The sequence below is a fragment of the Vicia villosa genome, linkage group LG7 (assembly GCF_029867415.1).
Source record: "Vicia villosa cultivar HV-30 ecotype Madison, WI linkage group LG7, Vvil1.0, whole genome shotgun sequence".
NCBI classification, from domain to species: Eukaryota; Viridiplantae; Streptophyta; class Magnoliopsida; order Fabales; family Fabaceae; genus Vicia; species Vicia villosa.
In genome coordinates, this window is record NC_081186.1 from 109,211,029 (window position 1) to 109,233,932 (window position 22,904).

Sequence of the window (22,904 nt, forward strand, 5' to 3'; positions counted from 1 at the left end):
AAGAAGTTTGATGAGGAAACAAACCTTTGAAGTTTCTTTATTTACCGTCAAATGGTATCTTACCTCCAAGTGCTGGTAAGAAGTTTGATGAGGAAACAAACCTTTTAAGTTTCTTTATTACCGTCAAATGGTGTCTCATCTCCAAGTGCTGATGAGAAGTTTGATGAGGAAACAAATCTTTGGAGAATTTCTCTTTATCTGAGATATTGTCTAAAATCACAACTGAGACCAGTTTCGAGGTACAGACATCCGAAACAAGGGGAAGTTGTGCACCTTTTTCTAAGTGTCCACACTTAGTTAAAGAAGATGGATTGTGCATCCTACATTGCCATCCATTCACCAAAATCCACATGACGTATTCCTACAGGAGTTTGTCTCCTCATTCCCCGCTAAGTACGATAACGGGATCAGTTCATGTAAAGATTTTATCAATTACAACATCTCAGGAGCGCCCAAAATTCGGGTATTCTTTGATATTTAAGTCTCTTTCACGCAGGAGAGATCGAGATATCAATCTCTCTCCCTCCGGATAAAAGAAACTTAAATAGGGGCATCTGTCATACCCTAAATTTTGACCCCCCTGAGATGACATATCTTCAGGATTTTCATCAGGTCAAAGCAAGTACCCAGAGCAGTCACTTCTTCATCTGGCATTTAATCAAGGATGTTCAAAGACAAGAAAACTCAGGCAAAGGATCAATCAATAGAAGGATTGGTCTCTAACATAATCATAGGACTCAAAAGCTTCACTTTTATATTCACCTATGATTGATTAGACACCCAGTCATCTGAGTACAGGTTTACTCAGGTCACCAAACTAGGGTTTTTTAGCCTATCAAGGACTAAAATCAGGGATCACCTTTGGGAAACCCTAAAAAGCCCCAGGGGATCATTCAAAGACATCAATCATCTTCAAATAGCTCATATAACAAGATCCACTGGACATCACACCTCAATTCAAAGTCTACAGTCATCATTTTCATCTGGTCGACAATTAGGGTTTTTGACCTAATTCACCAGGATAGTTGACTTTTAATCAGGGCATGGATCCAAAACTCAAGACATGATTCAAGAACCTCTACCACCTCAATATAACCCATTTACATCACTCATTTGAGGAGAAGATCTTGATTCTACACAAAAGTCCAAAATCTCACTTTATCTGGAAAAAGTCAACTATATGGGATCACCTTTGACTTTTAAGATTTTTGGTCAAACCATGACTTTCAAGGATCAATATCATCAATATATGGATATTAAAGTCATTTGACCAAAGAAATTCAAGAAGAATCTTCAAGGAGCAAAAAGTCGGGAATTAGGGTTTTTGAGGGCATTATGGGAACTCAAAATTTCACCTACACAACTCAAAAAACTTCCAACATGAAAGTTGTAGATCTTGCAAAATAAAACAACATCTTACAATGGAACTTTTTTCAAAAGATCAATCATTTAGGAGTTTTGGAAATTTTGAAGTTTTAGGTCATAAACACTTAGAAAATTTTCTAAGTGTTTTAACCTAGTTTTCTTCCAACTTTGGCCTCATTTTTCACAAATTTGCCAAAGGATTCTGAAGAAACTCCAAACTAATGATTTGAAGTAGATGTTTAGGGCTTTCCAAATTGTGTTCAACCTTCTCCAAATTCATTTTGAGCTAGGAGTTATGCTTGTTCAAAGTTGGCCTCATGAAGTGAAATTATAGGTCATGCATCATTTTGGAACTTTGCAATTTTGTGCATATGACCTCAATTATGGATGCTACACGACCCATAACACATCTGAAAACATGCCATGCATTCATTTTCACCATGCCATGATAATTGAGGAAGATTCCTAAAACAAGAACATGTGATTATGTAATGATTACATTTGAGAATTTATGGCAAATTGATGAATCACCCAAGGAATCTTCTCACCAACCAATTAGAGCTCACTTTGTATCTGAAATGTTCCCTAAGATCAGATAGAATCAATGGATAGGGAGCTGGCTCGAAAATGCAATGATCACACTTGGATATTCTTTGAAATTTCTTCATGGCTAAGAAACCAAATTCACTTCACTAAGCAAGCTCACTCTCTCAATCAGTACTGAATCATTTGCCTATAAATAGGAGAGCATACCTCAGTAGAAAAACACACCAAAGCAACCATATTCCTTGCTTTCTCTTTCTCTTCTCATGCTTATTGTTTTTCAAAGTTCTTTGGCAAGAAGAATCGTTTTCTTCAAACCAGAGCTTATCTTTGGAAAGTAAGCATTCTAACATCTCAAGGAGGTTCATTTGAGGTGATCCAAGAACCTGGATCACTTCTGTAAGTGGAGGAACGCCATTGTTACTCTCACTTTGGAGCTGTTGCAGTTGGAGGTCCACAGAGCAATTCAGAAGGCTCCAAGCAAGGTTAAGCATCCAGGCACGTTCCATAGGAGGTAGTGGAGCTATCCAGATGACTGCAGCTCGTCTGTAACTCAAGAATCATCACTCTCCATGTTCACTTGAAGCTCAAATCGAGGGAGGTCCATAGAGCAATTAAGGAGAATTGAAGTTACAATAAACATCCAGTTAGCATCACTGAGTCACAAGGAAGCTTTTGGGATCATTCATACAAGCCCAGGTGCTCTCTACCATCCTCACGACCTCCATTTTCAGAGGTAAGTTTCTGAACTCCACCTCTTTAATTTAAGCACTCTTTGTGGTAAAGCTCGATTCTATCTTGTTCAGCATCATCAGAGGATTGAAAACCCTCTATCATCATTCATTTATTCATCTTGTGCATCATTTAATTTTAAAATTAGGGTTTATATGTTCTTCGTGTTCATGATGAAATTCGTTAGTTACACTTAGAATAAATGAATTTTGAGCCCATGATCATGTTCCTTGTCCAAAAACGAGTGAGATTGATGTTTACATCATGCCATTTAGTTGAGAAACCAGAGAGTTAGGAATTTGAAAATCTGAAGCTCGAGGAAGAAGATGAACATGGCGCGCGTAAAATTTGAATTTCCTGGCTTATCTGAAAATATAATATATTGAGTGTATATAGTTAACAAGCTGCGCGCGCAGCTCAGTTGGTTAAGTTTTGAAATGTGATCATGAAGGGCGTGGGTTCGAACCTCTCTAGGGCCAAACCAATTTTTTTTAGCACCCATTTTCATTCCTTTTTTATACAAACTTCACACAATTAATAAACCTATCAAATTAAATCATTTTCACTTCATTTTTCACACACTTGTTATTTAATATACCTATTTTGTGAATAATAAAAAAAATCATAAAAATATTATTTATTTTATGTATTTTAATTAGGTTTAAAATAGTATGTTTTAAATGTTTTCTTAAATACTTTAAAATATATATTTTCATTTTGTTTTAACCTAATTACTTTGTGAATAATTTTATGATAAAACCCTAATTATTTAGGTCTTAATTAGGTATAGATTTTATCTTTACCTTAATTAAGTTGACTTTCGTCAATTTGCAAAACTGTTTTCAATCTCCGATCAAACAGACGATTAAGATTTTCAAACAACAAAACCTTATATCATTTCAATCATTTTCAACTGTTTCTCATAACAGTGAATCATTTTCAAGTGGGCCTCTAATAGAGTGTAAGTCCCAACACCTTCTTCTCTTCTTAGCTTGTTTTCAAAACTGTATTTTCAAAATCTCCTTTCTGTTTTCAAAACATTCTTCTGGTATTTGAAGGGCATTATTCCCGGTGAAACTTTTCAGATACCTATGTGACCTTTGTCCATCTTCACTTCTTCTGTTTTCAAAAAAACCATTAATTGTTTATCATATATATTCAACTGTTATCCATCAATTACTGTTGAGGCTCTGTACATACCTCTTCAAAGGCCTCCACTCCATCCAGGTTAGGCTTTACAAGCTTTCAATTTACAGTCTTTATTTTAAATTATTGTCAAATATAGAACTGTTTATATATATATTAGAACTACGTTTGAGTATAAACCCTAGGACAGTTAAACTATATATATATTATAGGAATATGACCTAGGGATGAGAATGTCTTCCCGGTGAAGGCTCTTTCCTAATTAGAGATCTGTAGTTCAAACCCCCAAGATGAATTATTCCTGGTGAAACATCTTGGCAAAAACCTTAGAATCCAAAAAAATAGGGCACATCCACCCAAAGAGGAATTATTCCCGGTGAAACCTCTTACCCATTTGCTTAAAGCCAAAATAAGTTCAAAACTACATAGCTTTCTCTTGTGCTATAACAAGGACCCTCGATGACCCTCGATTAGCCTCCTCTTGGGCTTTGTACAAGGACCCACAGGCTTCTTAAAAGCATTTCCAGCTTCCTCTTGAGCTTGTATACAAGGACCCACCAGGTTTCTTATAAATATAGGAACAGGTCTTTAGTCACCTTTTAACATACCTTGGTGAGTTTCTTCCAATTTAAACCAGACTTTAAACAAGCTAAGATTGTCTCAATTTTACATTGAGTACACCTTTTGGAATGAGAGACATGGACAGTCTCTGTCACCCTTATCCTCATCAATCTTCCTTAGCAGAGTTTAGGATCCATGTTTGCTTATCCTCAGTCAGTGTCAGCCTTCATCTTGGGCTTTAAACAAGAAGTCTCATTAGATAATCTTTCTGCCATTCATCTTAACAAAAACCCCTGGAAAGGGTTAGCCTCCAAATCATTCTTTCATCTTAACAAAAACCCCTGGAAAGGGTTAGCCTCCAAATCATTCTTTCATCTTAACAAAAACCCCTGGAAAGGGTTAGCCTCCAAAATCACATCTTCAAAAACCAAAGATTCATTCTCTTAGGAGATAATTTCCCCAAAAAAGAGTCAAAATCCCTGGAAAGGGTTAGCCTCCAAACATTCCTTCATTTTTAACAAAAACCCCTGGAAAGGGTTAGCCTCCACAACACATTCTTTCATTTTAACAAAAACCCCTGGAAAGGGTTAGCCTCCAAAATCATTTCTTCAAAAAAAACAAAGATTCATTTCTCTTAGGAGATAATTTCCCCAAAAGAGTCAAAACCCCTGGAAAGGGTCAGCCTCCAAAAACATGACAAAAATCAGTCTTTTAACAGACAATTCTACCAGCTGAGTCAAAATCCCTGGAAAGGGTTAGCTTCCAAAAAAAATCAGTCTTTTAAATAATAAATCCTTCAATAGAGTCAAAAATCCAACAAAAACAGTTAGCCTCAACCTTGGGCTTCATACAAGGCACCAAAAACAATAAAACTCCCTGTTAATATTCAGCCTCAACCTTGGGCATTGTACAAGGCAGATAATAGAGTCTCCCCTAGTAAGTCCTTCATTGTTCAGTAGCCACAACCTTGGGCTTCGTACAAGGCAGATAAAACCATATTTCATGTGTCAAAGATTCCTAACATCTAGGATCTTTTCCCATAGAGTCATCCATACTCAGTTTATTTAAGAGTCCGCCACAACCTTGGGCTTTGTACAAGGCAGAAAATGATGTTTCCCTAGCTAGAGTCAGCCTCAATTCTGGGCTTTGTACAGAACACCAAATAAAATCCATCCAAATAAACACTCCCCAAGAAGAGTCATCCTCAATTTTGGGCTTTGTACAGAACATAAAAATCCTTGTAAGTTAATCCCCAGTGGAGTTTTCTCCCAGAGTCAATAAACAATCAATCAATTAAAAAGCCTCAAGCTTGGGCCTCATACAAGCCAGTTAAAAATCAAATCTTTTATACAGTAGATAGACATAGCTTATCTCTATAGAGAGATCTTTCTTCTATCTCACCACATTCAAACAAACAAACATTACATTTCATTTCATTTTAATCAAGTCTCCCATTTAGGATTTTGAAAGGCATGAGCTGGCAGTAAAACCCAGACATGTGGTAACTTTCCCTAATTTGGATGAGCATTTTTTCTTTCATTTAAGAGGCATTTGACTGATATACTTGCACATACACAAGTAAGGTCCCCCTCTTGAATGAAATGAATTCAGTTATTCTGTCACTCTTTTAAATGTTTGTGGTGGAATAGTAGAAATACCTCTCTATAAAGATGACTTCATGTCTCTTTACTGTAAACAGAGATTAAATTCAAGCTTCAACCTTGAGCTTCAAGCAAGGAACCCAAAAATAATTAATAATTAATTAGTTCCCCGAACTACATTAAGCTCTGACTTCCATTAGGGATATGTAGGCATGAGGTTCACAAGGAATCTCAGCGAGCTAATAAAATACCAAAAATAGTCAGTCTGTCTGTCTGTCTTTCTTTTATTCAATTCAATTCCTTCTCCTAACACAAAGGAGAAACTTTCCCAATAATCATTAGCAGCACAAACACATTTAGACACAGAGAAGGTTCCTGTAGAGTACTACAGATATGTAGGGTGTTTAAACACTTCCCTATGTATAACCGACCTCCCGGACTCCAGAATTTCTAGTCTAGGTGTAAATCCCCACACTTAGCAAACTCTTAGGGTTTAGTTGAGATCTTTTTTTCCCTTTCCTACTCGTAGGACAAATAAGAAAGTTCGTGTGATATCGTAGGAAGAACTGAAACAAAATTCATCCCACCACGGGCGCATTCTCCTTCCAAATTTCGCGTGAAGGGTCTAGCGTGCCGTCCTCCCAAGTGAAACGGGGAGGTAAAAAAACGACACCACAACTGGGTAAGGGCTTCTTATCCCGACCTCCTTAAATTTTATGTTAGTTTACTCTGTCAAAATCCTCTCTTGCGATGTGTTCAAAGGAGTGTAGGAGTCAAATTTAGAACGAGGCATTCGCTCATGTTCTTTTCTATATTTCTTGTAATCTTTCTCCAACATTTAACTAAATCCAGGATTCCTTAGTCCCCTGTTGTCTCCATCAACCAACAAATTAAACTCACAGTTAACATAAGGTTGCGCCCTACTCAATAGGTCTTTCAGGTTATGGACCTTCTTACACCCTAGAATTTCTCAGAAAGTACTATTTGCCCTAAGTTATTTTTCAAAGATCCAACACTTTCATATGATCCTCTAACAGTCACTGCTACTTTGGTGAAGCAGTTAATGCATGCACATAGGGATATCTACCGTCCTGTATGCGAAAGGTCAATTTGTTCTTCTTCCTTGATTGAGTGGGGAATCCTCATTCCTTTCTCTTCTTTTTAGTTGACGGATTTTTGATGGAGTTAGGTTGCCCTCCCTCCTTTAGGATCGCTATAAGAAGTGTGAAGCTTCTATCGTCAATGGTCTGAGGATTTTTCAACTTTTTTGAGGTCCTTTCTTGGCTCGATGACCTTCTTTGAAGGGCTCTAAGGTCTGTCAATGATTGCACGGGATTGGGTGGTGAAGGAATAGAAGAAATGGCTGTTGAGATATGAGATTTTGTCATTTATGGAGGCAGAGGAAGATTTTCTACTGGTTCAACGACTAGGGAAGCTTATTGTTGAGAAGTGAAATGAGTGTATTTCGATGGTGCCATTTCTTAGTAAATCTGGGGAGAAGAAATTGACAGCAGAATTTGATGAGATCAACTTTGAAATGGATATTTAGGCTTCAATTGAAGGAAATCTAGATCTAATTGGATCTAAGATCGGTGGAACATAGTAATTGTAGGAATTAAAGGTCAATCCCGACTCACAATGTTGATGTTCCGTTCTGGAATGAAACAATGATCAATGGGATTGAATGGATGCAATGTTGTGGTGGTCCAAGGTTCCTGCGATGCACACTAGATCAAGCGAAGTCGATTTTAACAGTCTAATATATATAAGCACAACCACGTGCCATAACATGTATTATCTATTTTTCATTCTTACTAGTTAGTATGTTATTACCTCACTAACATGGGTGTTAGAGTGTTAACTTTACAAGTCTATCTTGCTGGGCTGTAAAAAAATTCATGCCACCGTACCAAAATGAATTTATCCCTTCACCTTACTAACCTATCGTTACGTGACCAGAACAAATTGTTTCCTTATAAAGTTTATGCTAGTTTAGATTTGAAAATTTTTTTAATGCAAATTTTAATTTTTTTTTTCAAATTCATATTATATATATATATATAGAGAGAGAGAGAGAGAGATTTTGGATCGAAGTCAAGTAACTCGACAATTATAGCTTCTTGGTTCTACAGAAATTGAGTATATTGTCGAAGTCTGTTAACATGTTGATGTCGAAGTGTGTATGTTGTAGTCGAATTGTGTTCTAGCATGCAGTAGTCGATAATACTAGGTTTGTTAGCATGTAGAATTGGACCTATTTGTTTAGCCCAATTGTTTAAGATAGAATAACCGAAGTTAGCTTAGTAGTCTATAAATAGACTAGTTCTCTCAAGTTGTTGAAAGAAGTTGATTATTGTTATTCACATGTAATCAGTAAACCCTAATAGATAAAGTGAATAGAAAAACCGTTACAACCAATCCTAATATTTCTTCTTCCTTCTCTCTCTTTCGTGAAACCTAATAGGATTTCTTGTGTTTTTTCAAGAAACTCAATCTTTTTCATAGTTATAATTTTTTCTTGACGACGCTCTGACTATATATATATATATATATATATATATATATATATATATATATATATATGGTTCTTTCATTTTTTTTAATAATTTTTTTTTACCAAATTTAGAAATGAAACGAGGATCTGAGATAATGGTGGATCAAAACTTCGGTGCGGTGGAGAGGAGGCTGACCAATAAGGTTAGCACTCAAATGCTTAAGTCAGTATGTGAGGAAAATGAGTGAATTGCAACTTAATACCTAAATTGGGGTCTTCTCTATAAATAGTAGAGAGAGAATAACAAACTTGCTATTTGTCATATGTAGATCGTAGAGAATCGTTGGATGCACTTGAAGTTTTGATTCTTTGTGGTCATGAGTAGGATAGTTCCCGTGTGTTGAAAAAATTATGGAAGGATTATAGCCCCTTCAGAGTTGTCGGTCGAGATCGATGTGGTTGGGCCAAAACACTTGGCATTAACAAAAAAATTAATCACCAGTGTAAATGAATATCAACAAATATTTTAAAAATATTATTTATATATATATATATATATATATATATATATATATATATATATATATATATATATATATATATATATAATATTTTTAAAATATTTGTTGATATTCATTTACACTGGTGATTAATTTTTATGTTAATGCTAAAAAAAATTTGTTAGTTCTACTCATTATTTTATTAAAATCATTCTCTTATATTAGAGAGTTTTTATTTTATAGATAACTCCACACAAAATAAGGAGTACCATTGATCCTCCTCTATTATTTCATTTTTAAAAGAAAATAAATGTTTTCTTTTTCTTGATAATTTAAGTGAAGATGTAATGTCTAAGTTCTTGATAATCATGTGTATTAACTTATTGTTATTTTGGAAGCTCAGCCGACTCCTTAACAATATTGTCAAATAGATAGTAACCAAGAAAAATCAAAACTTTTTCGACAAAACCTTTAGTTATTTTGATAAAGATTTTACAAATTTTTGTACCCAAGATTTGAAATTTTAGAAATGTTTCTTCCTTTCTTAGTAAACAAGTTTAACCGCTTTCCTTTTGTTGAAGTAAAGACAAGACCTAAAGTGACAACTAGTAGTATCCTTCCCTTGGGCTCTATTAAAGCATAGCACTTTATGATAGTTAGAAGCAACTAGCTAGTTAGTGCTTCTTTTAATGTGTTATTTTGATGCGCGAAACCCTATGCATAAGAACTTATATTTGATTATATGCTCAATAAACTCAAGTGATGCAAACTTGGTTGAAAATTGTAAGTAAATCCAAGATCCAAATATCATGTAATAAAGATGAGAGGAGAAAAATTATTTTCTTAAAAAAATACAGTTTCTGTTACACATATATAAGCAGTCAAATGCAAGACTTCCTACTAATTTTAGAGTCATCACTCAAAATGTAAAAATATTACACACATTAATATACTATATTATTACACACAAATCAATAGAACTATAGCTTCATGAATCCACATCACAAACTGGAGCACCAATCAAAGGAATCTGACCCACAAGACCTTTCTTCAAACCCAACAACAAATCACACTTGGCATACAAATTATAATGTGCAGATTTTATCTCACCACTTTTCCATCTCAACCTACCTTGGAACACAAGTTTCACACCCACCACACCATAACCCTCATCCACAACCAAACCATTCATCACGTCCGCCGAAACCGGAACCGGGACGCTTCCTAGCACCGGCGACACGGACACGGTTCCGTGCTTCTCCAAGTAAAGCGGCTGGAGGATAACATGAGGCGTGATCGGTTGGTTTCTATAGGAGACGTAGGTGGAAAGCCTGTCGAAGTAGATTGAGACGTGCTTGTTGGGATTTCGAAGGAAGATTGTGAACTGCATTGAGATTGACATGAAGGGTGGTGAGGTTGCATTGAGGCTGTAGATTGAGGCGCTAGTGACTGTGATGTGAGGTTTTGAGGGATGGTAAGCTAGCCATAGGATGAGGAGTATGATGCCGAGTAAAAGGAAGAAGATTGTGATGCATATGCAGTGTTCGCGTTTTGGAGCATTTGGCATTCTGTAACGAGAATCCATGTTACCTTTGTGTTCCATTGGATAGTGATAACCTTGTTGTGGTTGTTGATGATGCTGTTGTGGCATTTTGTTAGGAAAATTTCGCTGTGAAGGGTGTTTTTGAGTTGGATCGTGTTGACGTTGTGAATGGTGTTCTTGAAATGGATCGTGTTGACGTTGTGAATGGTGTTCTTGAAAAGGATCGTGTTGACGTTGTGAATGGTGTTCGTGAGTCGGATCTTCTTGGCGATGTATTTGCATGATTTCTGCCATTTAGTATAAGAATGTGTGTGTGAGAATGTGACTTTATTTTTTTGAGTTTTATGAACAAGTGAAAAAGTGTAAAGAATGTATATAGGATTGTTAGATGGAAAAGCTAGGAAGAATTTGAATTAGGTTGCTTGGAATCCAAGTATAGTACTTTTTAATTTTTATTTGGATCAATGGTTGATTATTGATCTGATGAGTTCATGTATATTATGCTATGTGTGTCAGTGTGTTGATTCTCCCATAAAAATGCTATGTGTTACTTTATGTTTTGTGCCTTGCTTTTTCTTTATCCAAGCTTCTTTTCTTTTCACTAACTTAGGGAAAACAAATAATAATAGTGTAGATTAATAATAAAGATAACAGTTAACAACAACAATTGAACCGTGACAAGAATCAGATGCCTTAAGTGGAGATAAGTGGAAAATCACATGTTTAGAATCGCGTCTCAACACATCAAATGTCTTCAAAAATCGGTCAGCAAAAAATCAGCGCCCGTGTTTTAAAAACTCCATGTTCAGGCGGGTTACAATGAGTAAAGGTGGCGAAACGGATTGAGTCAGCATAGCCAACTTGTTTATTACTATATTATTATAGGTTGTATGAATTGAGAATTTCTGATCCTTAATTTCAAGTTGATCAATATGTTTAATTGAGAATTATTACAGTAAAATGCCCATTTCTGCATCATGACGCGATTTGAATAATCATGCGACAATTTTTCTGTTCTTTTCTTGCTCAATAGGCTTCTTTGATGCTCTTCTTGTCACTTTGTTGTAAGTCTCAACTATGGCCAAAATTAGTCTTCAAACCATATAATTCCACATAAAATAACGCTCAAACGATTCTAAACTAATGCATGACAAACTGTCATCAGCCGTTTCTACTTTGTAAGTATCGCAGATGCTTCGGATAATAAGACTAATATCACTAATCAATCTTATGCAAATAGGCCAGTACAAAATCTAAGCTACCAAAAAAAAAAGCCTTTAGGTCTAAAAAACAAGCCTTCAAAACTATATAATTAGATTCAGTAGCAGATTTCATAATTATGTTACTTGTTGGATGAAAATGTCAAACATCATATTACCTGTTATTCCTAAATAAATATTTAACTCAATCCATTTTCACTCTAAAATAAAATGTTTTAAGGGACCCAAATACCACTCGACAACTATTCTGAAAACAGATAGACAAAAAAAAATTGTCTAAATTTTAACTTTTCACAAACAAAAATTACCAAAATTGGAGAGGAAAAAAAAAGCAGAATGAACCCAAAAAGAGACTATACCATGTGTGATGGACCCAAGAAAACAACTGAGCAAGGTTATGTGTGTGGCTGGATTTGAGCCTTTCACAGTTTCACTGATGTATGGAAAAATAATAGCATGTCCCATTGTCAATTCTACATGTTTATTACTGTTACTAGCATGGACATTTCCTTGTTGTGTCCTAAACTCCCAAAACATATTTGTCCCAACATTCAATTATTAGTTACTCATGCTTTACCTCTGAAAAGTTTCTGCACTGATTATTTGAGAGATCACTTTCAACAATATGTTAGTAGACCTCCAATTACTAATGTGTATGTTAGGCGTAGGCCCAAAGGCCAAGTAAGTTAGGCCCAAATGATTTAGTTAGATGTCAAGTATATAAGTAGAATAAAGAATGAGAAAGGCTATCATTCAGTTTGTATTTGGTTGGGTTGGTTTGGGAGAGACTAGGCTCTCTAATCCTAGAGGTTATTTACAGTTAATTGTGTAAGTATAACTGCTGTTGCAGTTTGTAACTGCTACTGCAGGAAGTTATTCCCTGTATAACTGCCATAAAGTACTCTAATGGTGTGTATTATTATTCCCTTAATTGTCAATACTATTCAGAATCTATCATTGGTATCATAGACAACGATCCTTGGCACTAGTTTATGGTCCACACGCGCCGCCAAATGGAAGCAAGATTGGAATTTTTGGAAAGGGCATATGAAGGTTTTGTTGCAACCAGAGAAGAGATTCATGAGTTGCGCAATCTGATGGAAACTGAAAAATATGAATCGCAGCGCCGAATTGATGAACTACTCGAAACTGTCCGCGGTCTCACTATCCGAAATGACAACATAGGTAATGGTACCCCTGTATTTGGACAGAATCTCCGCAACCATGATGACAAATGGAGAAAACTTACAATTCCCATTTTCGAGGGTGAAGACGCTTTTGGTTGGATTAATCGTGTTGAACGCTACTTTGATTTAAGGGGTGTAACTGACGAGGAAAAGGTACAGGCTGCCATGATAGCAATGGAAGGAAAAGCACTCACTTGGTATCAATGGTGGGAATTTTGTTCCCCCTCACCATCTTGGGATGATTTCAAGGCTGGTTTGATCAAACGGTTTCAACCGTCAATGCTACAAAGTCCCTATGAACTGCTCCTCAGCCTTAAGCAAATGGGATCGGTGGAAGAGTATCGGGACAAGTTTGAATTGTATGCTGGCCCACTTAGAAGTGTAGAACCAGATTATCTTAAAGGGATTTTTCTCAATGGGTTAAAAGATGGGGTAAAGGCAGAATTGAAATTACATCCGGTTACAACCTTGGCCGAGATGATGGATTTCGCCCAGAAAATTGATGAAAAGAATGTCATCCTTGACAAAGGAACTTCCTCCAACACCCACTCCAAGACTTTCACCAAGGGTTATGGTTATCCTTCTAACCGCACTGTTACGTGGGACTCCAACAACAAAGCAATCAACGCCAAAACAACGTCGATTGCTGCCACAACTGAGACATCTAACACAAAACCAGCAACTACTTCTCGTGGGCGAGCTTTTCGACGCCTTACAGACACGGAACTGCAGGATAAAATGGCCAAGAATTTGTGTTTTCGCTGTGATGAAAAATTTGCTCCGGGTCATGTGTGCGCTAATAAACAATTTCATGTCATGCTTATGGAAGGAGACGACGATGACGAATCAGCCCCATTTATTGAAACAGCAGAATCCACACTCCATACCCTTCAATTGTCGATGTATAGTATATCAGGATTCACATCTAAGAAAACTATAAAGTTGTGGGGATATTTGGCAGAGCAACGCATTTTGGTTTTGGTCGATTGTGGAGCCTCTCACAATTTCATTTCCTCTCTCTTGGCTCACCAACTAAGCTTATCCATTGCTGCAACACCTTCTTTTAATGTGGAGGTGGGAGATGGCCGCAAAATTCCATGTGGAGGGGTTTGTCAACAATTAACCTTGGACATTCAAGGTCTTACAATTCAACAAGACTTTTATGTCTTTGAACTTGGTGGAGTCGATATTGTGTTGGGGATGGAATGGCTAGCACAACTTGGGGAAATCCGGGCCAACTTTGGAGACTTGCTTCTCAAAATTCCTACACCCACAGGAACTCACATAATCCAAGGGGATCCCACCCTCTCCAAAGCACCGGCATCTATCAAATCCATGTATAAGGCACTCTCCAACCAAGGGGAAGGGTTTCTAATCACCTATCACATGATTTCAGAAGCAACAGACCCACATGCTGCCACACTACCGTGGATTCGACCAATTTTGGAAGACTATCCAGAAGTATTCACCGAACTACAAGGTTTACCACCCCAACGGAGTCATGACCATGCAATCATATTGAAGGAAGGCGCTCCTATCCCCAATCTACGTCCTTACAGGTATCCCCATTATCAAAAAAATGAAATTGAGAAATTAGTAGATGACATGTTGCAATCCGGAGTCATTAGGCCAAGTGTTAGTCCGTACTCTAGCCCTATCATCCTTGTCAAGAAAAAAGACGGTGGCTGGCGGTTTTGTGTAGATTATCGAGCCTTAAATAAAATCACTCTGCCAAATAAATTTCCTATACCCATTATTGATGAATTGTTGGATGAACTCGGAGGTGCGACGATATTCTCTAAGTTGGATTTGAAGTCTGGTTATCACCAAATCAGAATGAAAATAGAGGACATCCCCAAAACAGCCTTTAGAACTCACGAAGGCCACTATGAATTTGTTGTTATGCCTTTTGGTCTTACTAATGCCCCTTCGACATTTCAGGCTTTAATGAATGAAGTGTTACGCCCATATTTACGTAGATTCACATTGGTATTTTTTGATGATATTTTGGTGTATAGTAAACCCGAGGAGGAGCACAAGAGACATTTGAAGGCTGTTTTGATCTTGCTCAAAGAGAATCAATTGGTGGCCAACTTCAAAAAGTGTACCTTCGGACGAAGCCAATTGGAATATTTGGGACACGTCATTTCGGGGAAGGGTGTGGCAGCCGATCCACAGAAAATTGAAGCAATGCTCAATTGGCCTATTCCAAGAGATCTTAAAGCCTTACGGGGATTCTTAGGTCTGACGGGTTATTATCGTCGGTTTGTTCGAAATTATGGGAAGATTGCGAGACCTCTCACTCAACTTCTTAAGAAAGACAATTTTGGTTGGAATGAGGAAGCACAAGCTGCCTTTGCAGTTTTGAAAAACGCCATGGCTGAATTACCTATCCTTACTGTACCAGATTTTTCTCTTCCCTTTGTTATTGAGACAGATGCCTCTAACAAAGGCTTAGGCGCCGTATTAATGCAGCAGGGTCGACCAGTAGCATTTTTAAGCCAAACTTTATCTGACCGGGCACAACGCAAATCTGTCTATGAGCGAGAACTTATGGCTATTGTCATGGCGGTTCAGAAATGGAGACATTACTTGATGGGACGCCATTTTATTATTCACACTGACCAGAAAAGTTTAAAGTTCCTCACTGACCAGCGCATTTTGGGTGATGACCAATTCAAATGGACTTCTAAATTAATGGGCTTTGATTTCGATATTGTTTACAAACCCGGCAGTGATAACCGAGCAGCCGATGCTCTATCCCGTCGCATGACTTATGCTGCAGTTTCTGTGATCCACTTTGCTGATTTGGAAGAATGGGAAGCGGAGATAATGGCTGATTCTAAGCTCCAAAGCATTATTCACGACTTGTTGCGGGATTCCAGTACTCACCCAAACTATACCTTCCAAAATCGGAAACTATTCTACAAAGGCAAGTTAGTCTTACCCCGGAGTTCTTCCAAAATTCCCAAACTACTAAATGAATACCATTCTTCAGCAGTAGGTGGCCATTCGGGATTTTTCCGCACTTATAAACGGTTAGGTGCCTTGGTTTATTGGGAAGGGATGAAGAAAGATATTCAGAATTTTGTGGCTTCTTGTGCTATTTGCCAACAAAATAAATACCAAACCTTATCCCCTGCTGGTCTTCTCCAACCACTTCCAATCCCCTCTCAAGTTTGGACCGATATATCAATGGATTTTATCGAAGGGCTTCCCAAAAGTCAAGGTAAGGATGTTATCTTAGTGGTGGTTGACAGATTCACTAAATATGCTCATTTCTTGCCTCTTAGCCATCCTTTTAATGCTAAGTCAGTGGCTGAAATTTTCCTGCAAGAAATTGTTAGACTTCATGGTTTTCCTTCTACCATAGTCTCTGATCGGGACAAGATTTTTCTGAGTCATTTCTGGACGGAATTGTTCAAAATGGCTGGTACCAAATTGAAGTTCAGTACAGCTTATCACCCTCAAACAGATGGCCAAACTGAGGTAACAAATCGGTGCTTGGAGACCTATTTGAGATGTTTAACCGGACACAAACCGCGGCAATGGGTCAAGTGGCTAGGTTGGGCAGAATTTTGGTTTAATTCCAATTACAACAACTCAACCAAGACCACTCCTTTCAAAGCTTTATACGGCCGTGATGCACCACAATTGGTTAAGGGTACCACTGTTCCTTCAACGGTGGAGGAAGTTAACAGGTTGACTCAAGAACGTGACATCATTCTGCATGATCTTCATTCCAACTTGGCCAAAGCCCAAAACCGAATGAAAACTCAAGCCAATAAACACCGGAGAGATGTATCATTTGTTGTTGGGGACTGGGTTTATCTCAAATTGCAGCCTTATAGACTCAAATCTTTGGCAAAGAAGATCAATGAAAAGCTTAGTCCTCGTTTTTATGGCCCTTATCAAATTACTAAGCTCATCGGTTTGGTTGCCTATCAATTAGCCCTTCCTGCTGAAAGTAAGATTCATCCCGTCTTTCATGTTTCTCTGTTGAAGAAAGCTGTCACACCAGTCCCAAATCCTCAACCATTACCACCTATGCTGTCAGAAGATTTAGAACTTCAAGTGGAACCTCAAAATCTCATGGCTGTCCGTACTAATGCTGCCAACGTTGTGGAGGTGCTTATTCAATGGAAGGACTTACCAGCATTTGAAGCAACATGGGAAGCTTTTGAGGTCATCAACCAACAATTTCCTGATTTTCACCTTGAGGACAAGGTGAAACTTTTGGAGGGGAGTATTGTTAGTAGACCTCCAATTACTAATGTGTATGTTAGGCGTAGGCCCAAAGGCCAAGTAAGTTAGGCCCAAATGATTTAGTTAGATGTCAAGTATATAAGTAGAATAAAGAATGAGAAAGGCTATCATTCAGTTTGTATTTGGTTGGGTTGGTTTGGGAGAGACTAGGCTCTCTAATCCTAGAGGTTATTTACAGTTAATTGTGTAAGTATAACTGCTGTTGCAGTTTGTAACTGCTACTGCAGGAAGTTATTCCCTGTATAACTGCCATAAAGTACTCTAATGGTGTGTATTATTATTCCCTTAATTGTCAATACTATTCAGAATCTATCACAATAAGTGATCAAAAAAGCTTAGAAAATACTGTCATCAACTTCATCAGCATTTCGCTTTCTTAGTTATGCCGCGTGTCACAGTTACTTTAGGACAAAAGATATAATAGATTGAAAGAAAGATGAATTGAAAATCAGTAGAACATTACAGTAATGAAATTTCATTAAGAAAATTCTACCTTGCAAATCATAAGGAGATTTCAAAATCAAATGTCATTTAGCTTGAAACAGATACTAGTCTTCAATTTTCACTTATCAAGCAAACAACATCAATAATTTTACAATATAGAATGGATATTACCCTAAAATTATAGGTGCTTAATGTGTGAGACTTGTCGCTGGACTCTTCAGAATATAACAGAAACAAAAATTGTGTAAGAATTATTCACTTGATAAGGTGGTTTCAATTTTTAATAGGAGATAATGCATTTGTGTATGAATTGAGTTTAAACATTGTTCAAGATTGTGAAACTAGAGGTGCTTAACTAAACATTTTCAAACAAAGTTCAACCAAGAAAATGTATAAACAGCTGAAATCAAACTTCAGAGCAATCAATATCCCACTAAATATTTACAATTATGAAGTTAAATGCATCAATCAGAAGAAAAAGAAAAAAAAAACAGAAGAAAACCCTAGGAATCTTTAACATGAATAACCCTTTAGCTATCTCGCTACTGCTTTAAGGACAGGCTAATGTTTCAAGAAAAAACAGATTATTCCACTGTATACACTCCACTCCTCATCTAATCATAGTGAGCAAAAATCGGTGATAAAGTCAACGGTAAGTTAAAAAGAGCAAGTTTCATTGATCACCGTTAGCATCTGCATTTGGATGATCATCATCATCCTGTGCTCTACGTACGAACTGCCCTTTCACCCGAAGGCGCTGCTCTGCGATTTTTTTCCGGCTCTGATACCGAACCTGTGCAATACATCAGAGTTAAGATCTGTGGTTTAACATGCTACAAGTTTCCTAAGTAAATATATCATAGATTACACATACGATTAATTTCTACAGAATCCACATTAGTCATAGTACCTTTTTCGCGAAGCATCTCTCTTTTCGCTTTAAACGAAACTTTGTTAGAGCTGCTTCTCTTTGACTGGAGCGATGAGAATCACTCAATCTAAATTCATCATCATCATAATCATAACTATCTTTTCTGTTGCGCCTACAATCATTAGAACTTCTTGAATTCTTTGTAACCACATTTGAAGTAGCTCTTTCATCATTGCCACTATTAATATAATTTGAAGCTTGGCAAATGTCATCGCCGAATCCTGAACCAACACTAGGAGAATCATGCACTACATGATCCAAATCATATTTTTCAGTAACACTTTGATTAAGAAAACTGTAGTTAGCATCATAAGAGCAATTATGATGATGGTCTGAATTGTGACTTTCAGGATTTGACTGGGAAGAGGAACTAGAGGGAAAGGGAGAGCTCTCTTTTTGGAAATTTGATTTAGGAATCCGCATGTGATGAAGAACATTATCAGCTAAGAGTCCAGTGTTAAATAATTTTGGTCCAAATTGTCCGTAATGAGCCGTGACTGCGTTAGTCATGTCTTCTATTTTAATCGGGCCACCGTATTGAATGCAATTATCAACAGCAACTACTGATAATTCATTAGATTTATTAGAGCTCCAATTGGGGTTTTGAAAAAGTGGCCACAACATCTTACTACCATCAAACCTGCATGCAGAAATTTTGTCGGTCATTATTAGAACAGTACTATAGCCGTGAAGAATAAAGCAATACGAAAAATACTTTTAAATGAAAGATTATATACTGATTTCTTGTCATGCAACAATAAAAGTTTAAGATCAAATAATGTATATTGCACCTAGATTTTGTGTTTTCATATCAATTAAAAAAGTGAAAAGAAAACGGCGGCCTCACTGGGAAAAAGTAGAAGTATTTGAGTGGTTCAATCTTTGCCATTCCTCAGTGGCTTCACTTGCTTGTTTGCATGAGCTGCCTGAAAAACCACTTCTTAAAGACAGCTCCAAATCTTTTTCAAAATCAAACTTGGTTTCTTTATCGCCATTAACGCAATGGATTTCCTTTGTGCACTTGCGGAGATTCCCAACTGTGGAAATCAAGTCAATAGCTTCGCTAGAAGGTTCTATAAGTTCATCACTGCATCCACGCATCGCAGTATCATTATCAGTATCGCGGTTCTCTCTGCTTAAGTCAGCTCTAAATATTTCATTTTTCGATTCAACTTCAGAAGTACTGTAGTCTTGTTCTAGCCTTGAGTCTGTCAATTTAAAAGTTTTGTTACACCATGCAATGCAATTGATTTCTCTGAAGGAAATATTTTTCAGCAATGAACAAATTGTAATTGTAAAAAGTTATTAATTAATTTTAACAATGATTCTAACAGAAGAAAATGAGAGGAATTTAAATACCTCTTGCTTCAACATTAAGCTTAGTTGATTCCCTTTCAAGTTTTGTTACTTGAGCCTCGCTCAGTTTCTCACTGCATTCATTATTTTTCTGTGAGGAAGTCACAGAAACAGAATCAGTCGATTGATTGCCAGTAAAACTGTCTTCTATGGCAATTTTAAGTTTATCTTGTGCAGATGTATCTTGGAGAGGCCTGTTAAACTGTATAAATAATATACGACAGAGGTTAAAACAAGCACAAGTACATATATGCTATATTTCTAGGCCGCGTATACTTAAAAGTAAAAAGATTCAGAAGTATAAGACATACAACATGCTTTCTCCAAACATGCTGCCATAAGTTCGTAAGCTCATTCTTCCGAACAGGTTTGATTAGAAAATCAGCTGCACCTTTGCACATGCAGTTCATTACCATGCTACGTGAATCGTGAGAAGACATCACTGCATGCTCGTGAGAAAAACTGTCAGAATATTAGAGTATCTTAGATTTTCTCATAAATATGAAAATTTGATTCCGGATTAGTTTAGTTATACTTTCTTCTTTAAAAACCTATTAAAAATTTCTTGGGAATGCATTTTCTCAGCTTCTCATATTGGAATAAATTCATGGAAATAATGGAAGTTATCTCATTTCTGGAACTTTATACCCAGAAATATTTTTTTCTTAACCCTGTAATAAATACGGTAATAGTCATTCCCTATCAATGTATTCCTGAAAATGAGATTTTTAGCCTTGAAACAAATACCCCCTAAGAGTTTTTTCATTTCTTATTTGCTTATGTCTTTAGAAGTTTAGCCTCGTGATTTTTTTTTTGCTATTGATGTTTGAGTTTTGTTAGCTTATGCCTTATGTGGCGGTTAAGCATAATTGTCTCTTCATAATGGTTAAACTTTTGTCTATTTTTGACATTAGTTTGTTATCATAATAGAGTCTCGATTCTTTTGGATGAGTGTCTTGATACACTAGAAGAAGATTGAAAGTTGAAGATTTCCACGATGCATGTACCTCAAATTTTTGTCTCTATTGTTACATTTTCCCTTTTAAAGAGTAGATTTGCAACAAGTTTAAAATTTCATAACCTTTAACTTGAGGGGGAATGGTAGAATATTTTTAAAAACAATCAAATATTTTTTATATTATATTAGAGTGTCTTAGGGTGTGTTTGGGATGGGGGTTTTGAAGGGGAAAGGGTTCAGGATGGCTAGGTTTATATATAGAAACATGTTATTTCCCGCCTCTCCCCTCCTTATCCCCTCCCAAACAAATCCTTAATTTATTTTCCGCTATCTATTTATAACACAAGAATATCTTAAATTTTCTTAGGATTACATTTTATGTTACTTAAATATTAATATCTTTGGTCTTATTTATAAGAGAAAGTTGACTTTTTAGATTCATTTTGAATAATTAATGTATCTAGTCTACTATACTGTTCAGATACATCGATTACTTAACGAATTCAGGGGAGACATTGATTACTTAATCGAATAGAAGTATTAAAAGGAATTTTTCTCTTATAAATAGGACCAGAGGGAGGGAGTATGATTTATTACTTGATTTCCTTAATAAGGATTAAGAGTCTTGTTTGTGTATACATATGGGTTAGTATTTAGTTTTTTGTACCAAGTTGAACAAGTTTCTTTTTATATAAAATACATTACTTATAATAAGCTAAGAAGAAGCACTTACACCAAAAATACAATCCGGACACTAACTGATTCCGATAATAATTTGAAAAAAATAAATAAGTTAAACGTAATCACAAGAAGTCGGTTATGAAATGAACACTAACACCGACACAGATACAACTTTTTTTTCCTGAGATGTCGATGTTATATAGTTTAGCAGATTAACAACAAACAAGAACAAACAGTAACAAGTAGCAAGTGAACATACTTATAAGAGGAATGTTTTTGCAAGTTTCATGCTCCATCATCAAAGAAAGAAGCTCTAATCCAGATATTACAGGCAACTCCATTTCTGCTAATACAATATCAACATCAATTTCCTTCATTTGCAAAGTCTTCCATGCCTTTACTCCATCTGAAACAGCAATAACTGCAAACAAAATATCAAAATTAAGATCTAATAAATAAACCATAAAATTAAATCAAAAACAGTAACTAATCAGAGATAAATTAAACGAACCTTTGTAATTGCAATTCATGAGAAGTGAAGTAATTAACCGCCGAGTAGAACGATCGGATTCAACAAGCAGAACAGTAACAGTTATCTTTGGTAGAAACAATTCCCATCGAAAAACCTCTTTACAGTGATCATCACCATCGTTCTTCTTCTCTGATTCATTCATATTTCTGTTTAATTCAACTTCTTCATCCATTCTCGAGCATGCTACATTTCACACACAAAATGAAAATGAAAAATCATGAGAAAAATATATATTAGAACCCTAATTTTGAAAGAGTGTAAACTAAAATTGAAATTTACCTTGTTATTTATTTCATAAAAAAAGCTGATTTTTAGTTGAATTGAAGAGTTGAAGAGGTAAAGGATTTTCAAACCCGCGAAAAACGCTGAAAATATCTCCCGTACAAGTTTTTTGTGAAGGTGGTTTGTTACTGGAGGGTGAAGTGGCAAGTTTTGGGCCGTTGGATATTTTAATGTAGAGTTTGAGATTTTCCGTTGGGGTCCACTAATGGGACACGTGTAGCTTTGTGTTTTATCTTGAGGCTGATATTTTTTTGGATGGGACGTCGTTATCAAATGTAAATCAAATTTTGATTTACCTTGGTTTTATCTCGTGGTGGGGAGACTCACACGTGGAGTGCTTGAGATTTACTAACTCGATTAATTTATTTATCACGTACTAAACTTTATTAAAAAAAAAAATTATCTTGCATTTCTATCAAACTCTTTTTTTTTTCACCTATCATTTTGAAAGAGTAAAGATAATTCTGCAAACGAATTTTTTAGCCTAGAAAAATCTGAAAGATTCAATCTATGAAGTGATCGTAAGCATCTTGATACTGTTAAGCACATGTCATGGTGATTC

At 36.3% G+C, this 22,904-nt stretch overlaps 2 protein-coding genes across 3 annotated transcripts; both read right to left on the minus strand.

The window, feature by feature from the left end:
- Positions 1 to 9,762: 9,762 nt before the first annotated feature.
- Positions 9,763 to 11,063, minus strand: LOC131618246 (NDR1/HIN1-like protein 26). Its single transcript, XM_058889508.1, has one exon. It carries the CDS (start codon positions 10,777 to 10,779, stop codon positions 9,931 to 9,933), a length of 849 nt encoding a protein of 282 aa, XP_058745491.1. The 5' UTR covers positions 10,780 to 11,063; the 3' UTR covers positions 9,763 to 9,930.
- Positions 11,064 to 17,466: 6,403 nt separating this feature from the next.
- On the minus strand, positions 17,467 to 22,473 carry LOC131616500 (two-component response regulator-like APRR9). 2 transcript variants are annotated; one of them, XM_058887845.1, is made up of 8 exons: positions 22,340 to 22,473; positions 22,040 to 22,243; positions 21,788 to 21,949; positions 20,201 to 20,331; positions 19,893 to 20,091; positions 19,381 to 19,741; positions 18,513 to 19,173; positions 17,467 to 18,395 (listed from the first exon to the last, which is right to left on the minus strand). In XM_058887845.1, exons 2-8 carry the CDS (start codon positions 22,230 to 22,232, stop codon positions 18,276 to 18,278), a joined length of 1,827 nt encoding a protein of 608 aa, XP_058743828.1. In that variant the 5' UTR covers positions 22,233 to 22,243; positions 22,340 to 22,473; the 3' UTR covers positions 17,467 to 18,275. The 2 variants fall into 2 exon arrangements, with proteins under 2 accessions (XP_058743828.1, XP_058743829.1); XM_058887846.1 differs by lacking the exons at positions 22,040 to 22,243; positions 22,340 to 22,473 and having other exon boundaries at positions 20,201 to 20,351; positions 21,788 to 21,924.
- Between the last annotated feature and the right edge of the window lie 431 nt (positions 22,474 to 22,904).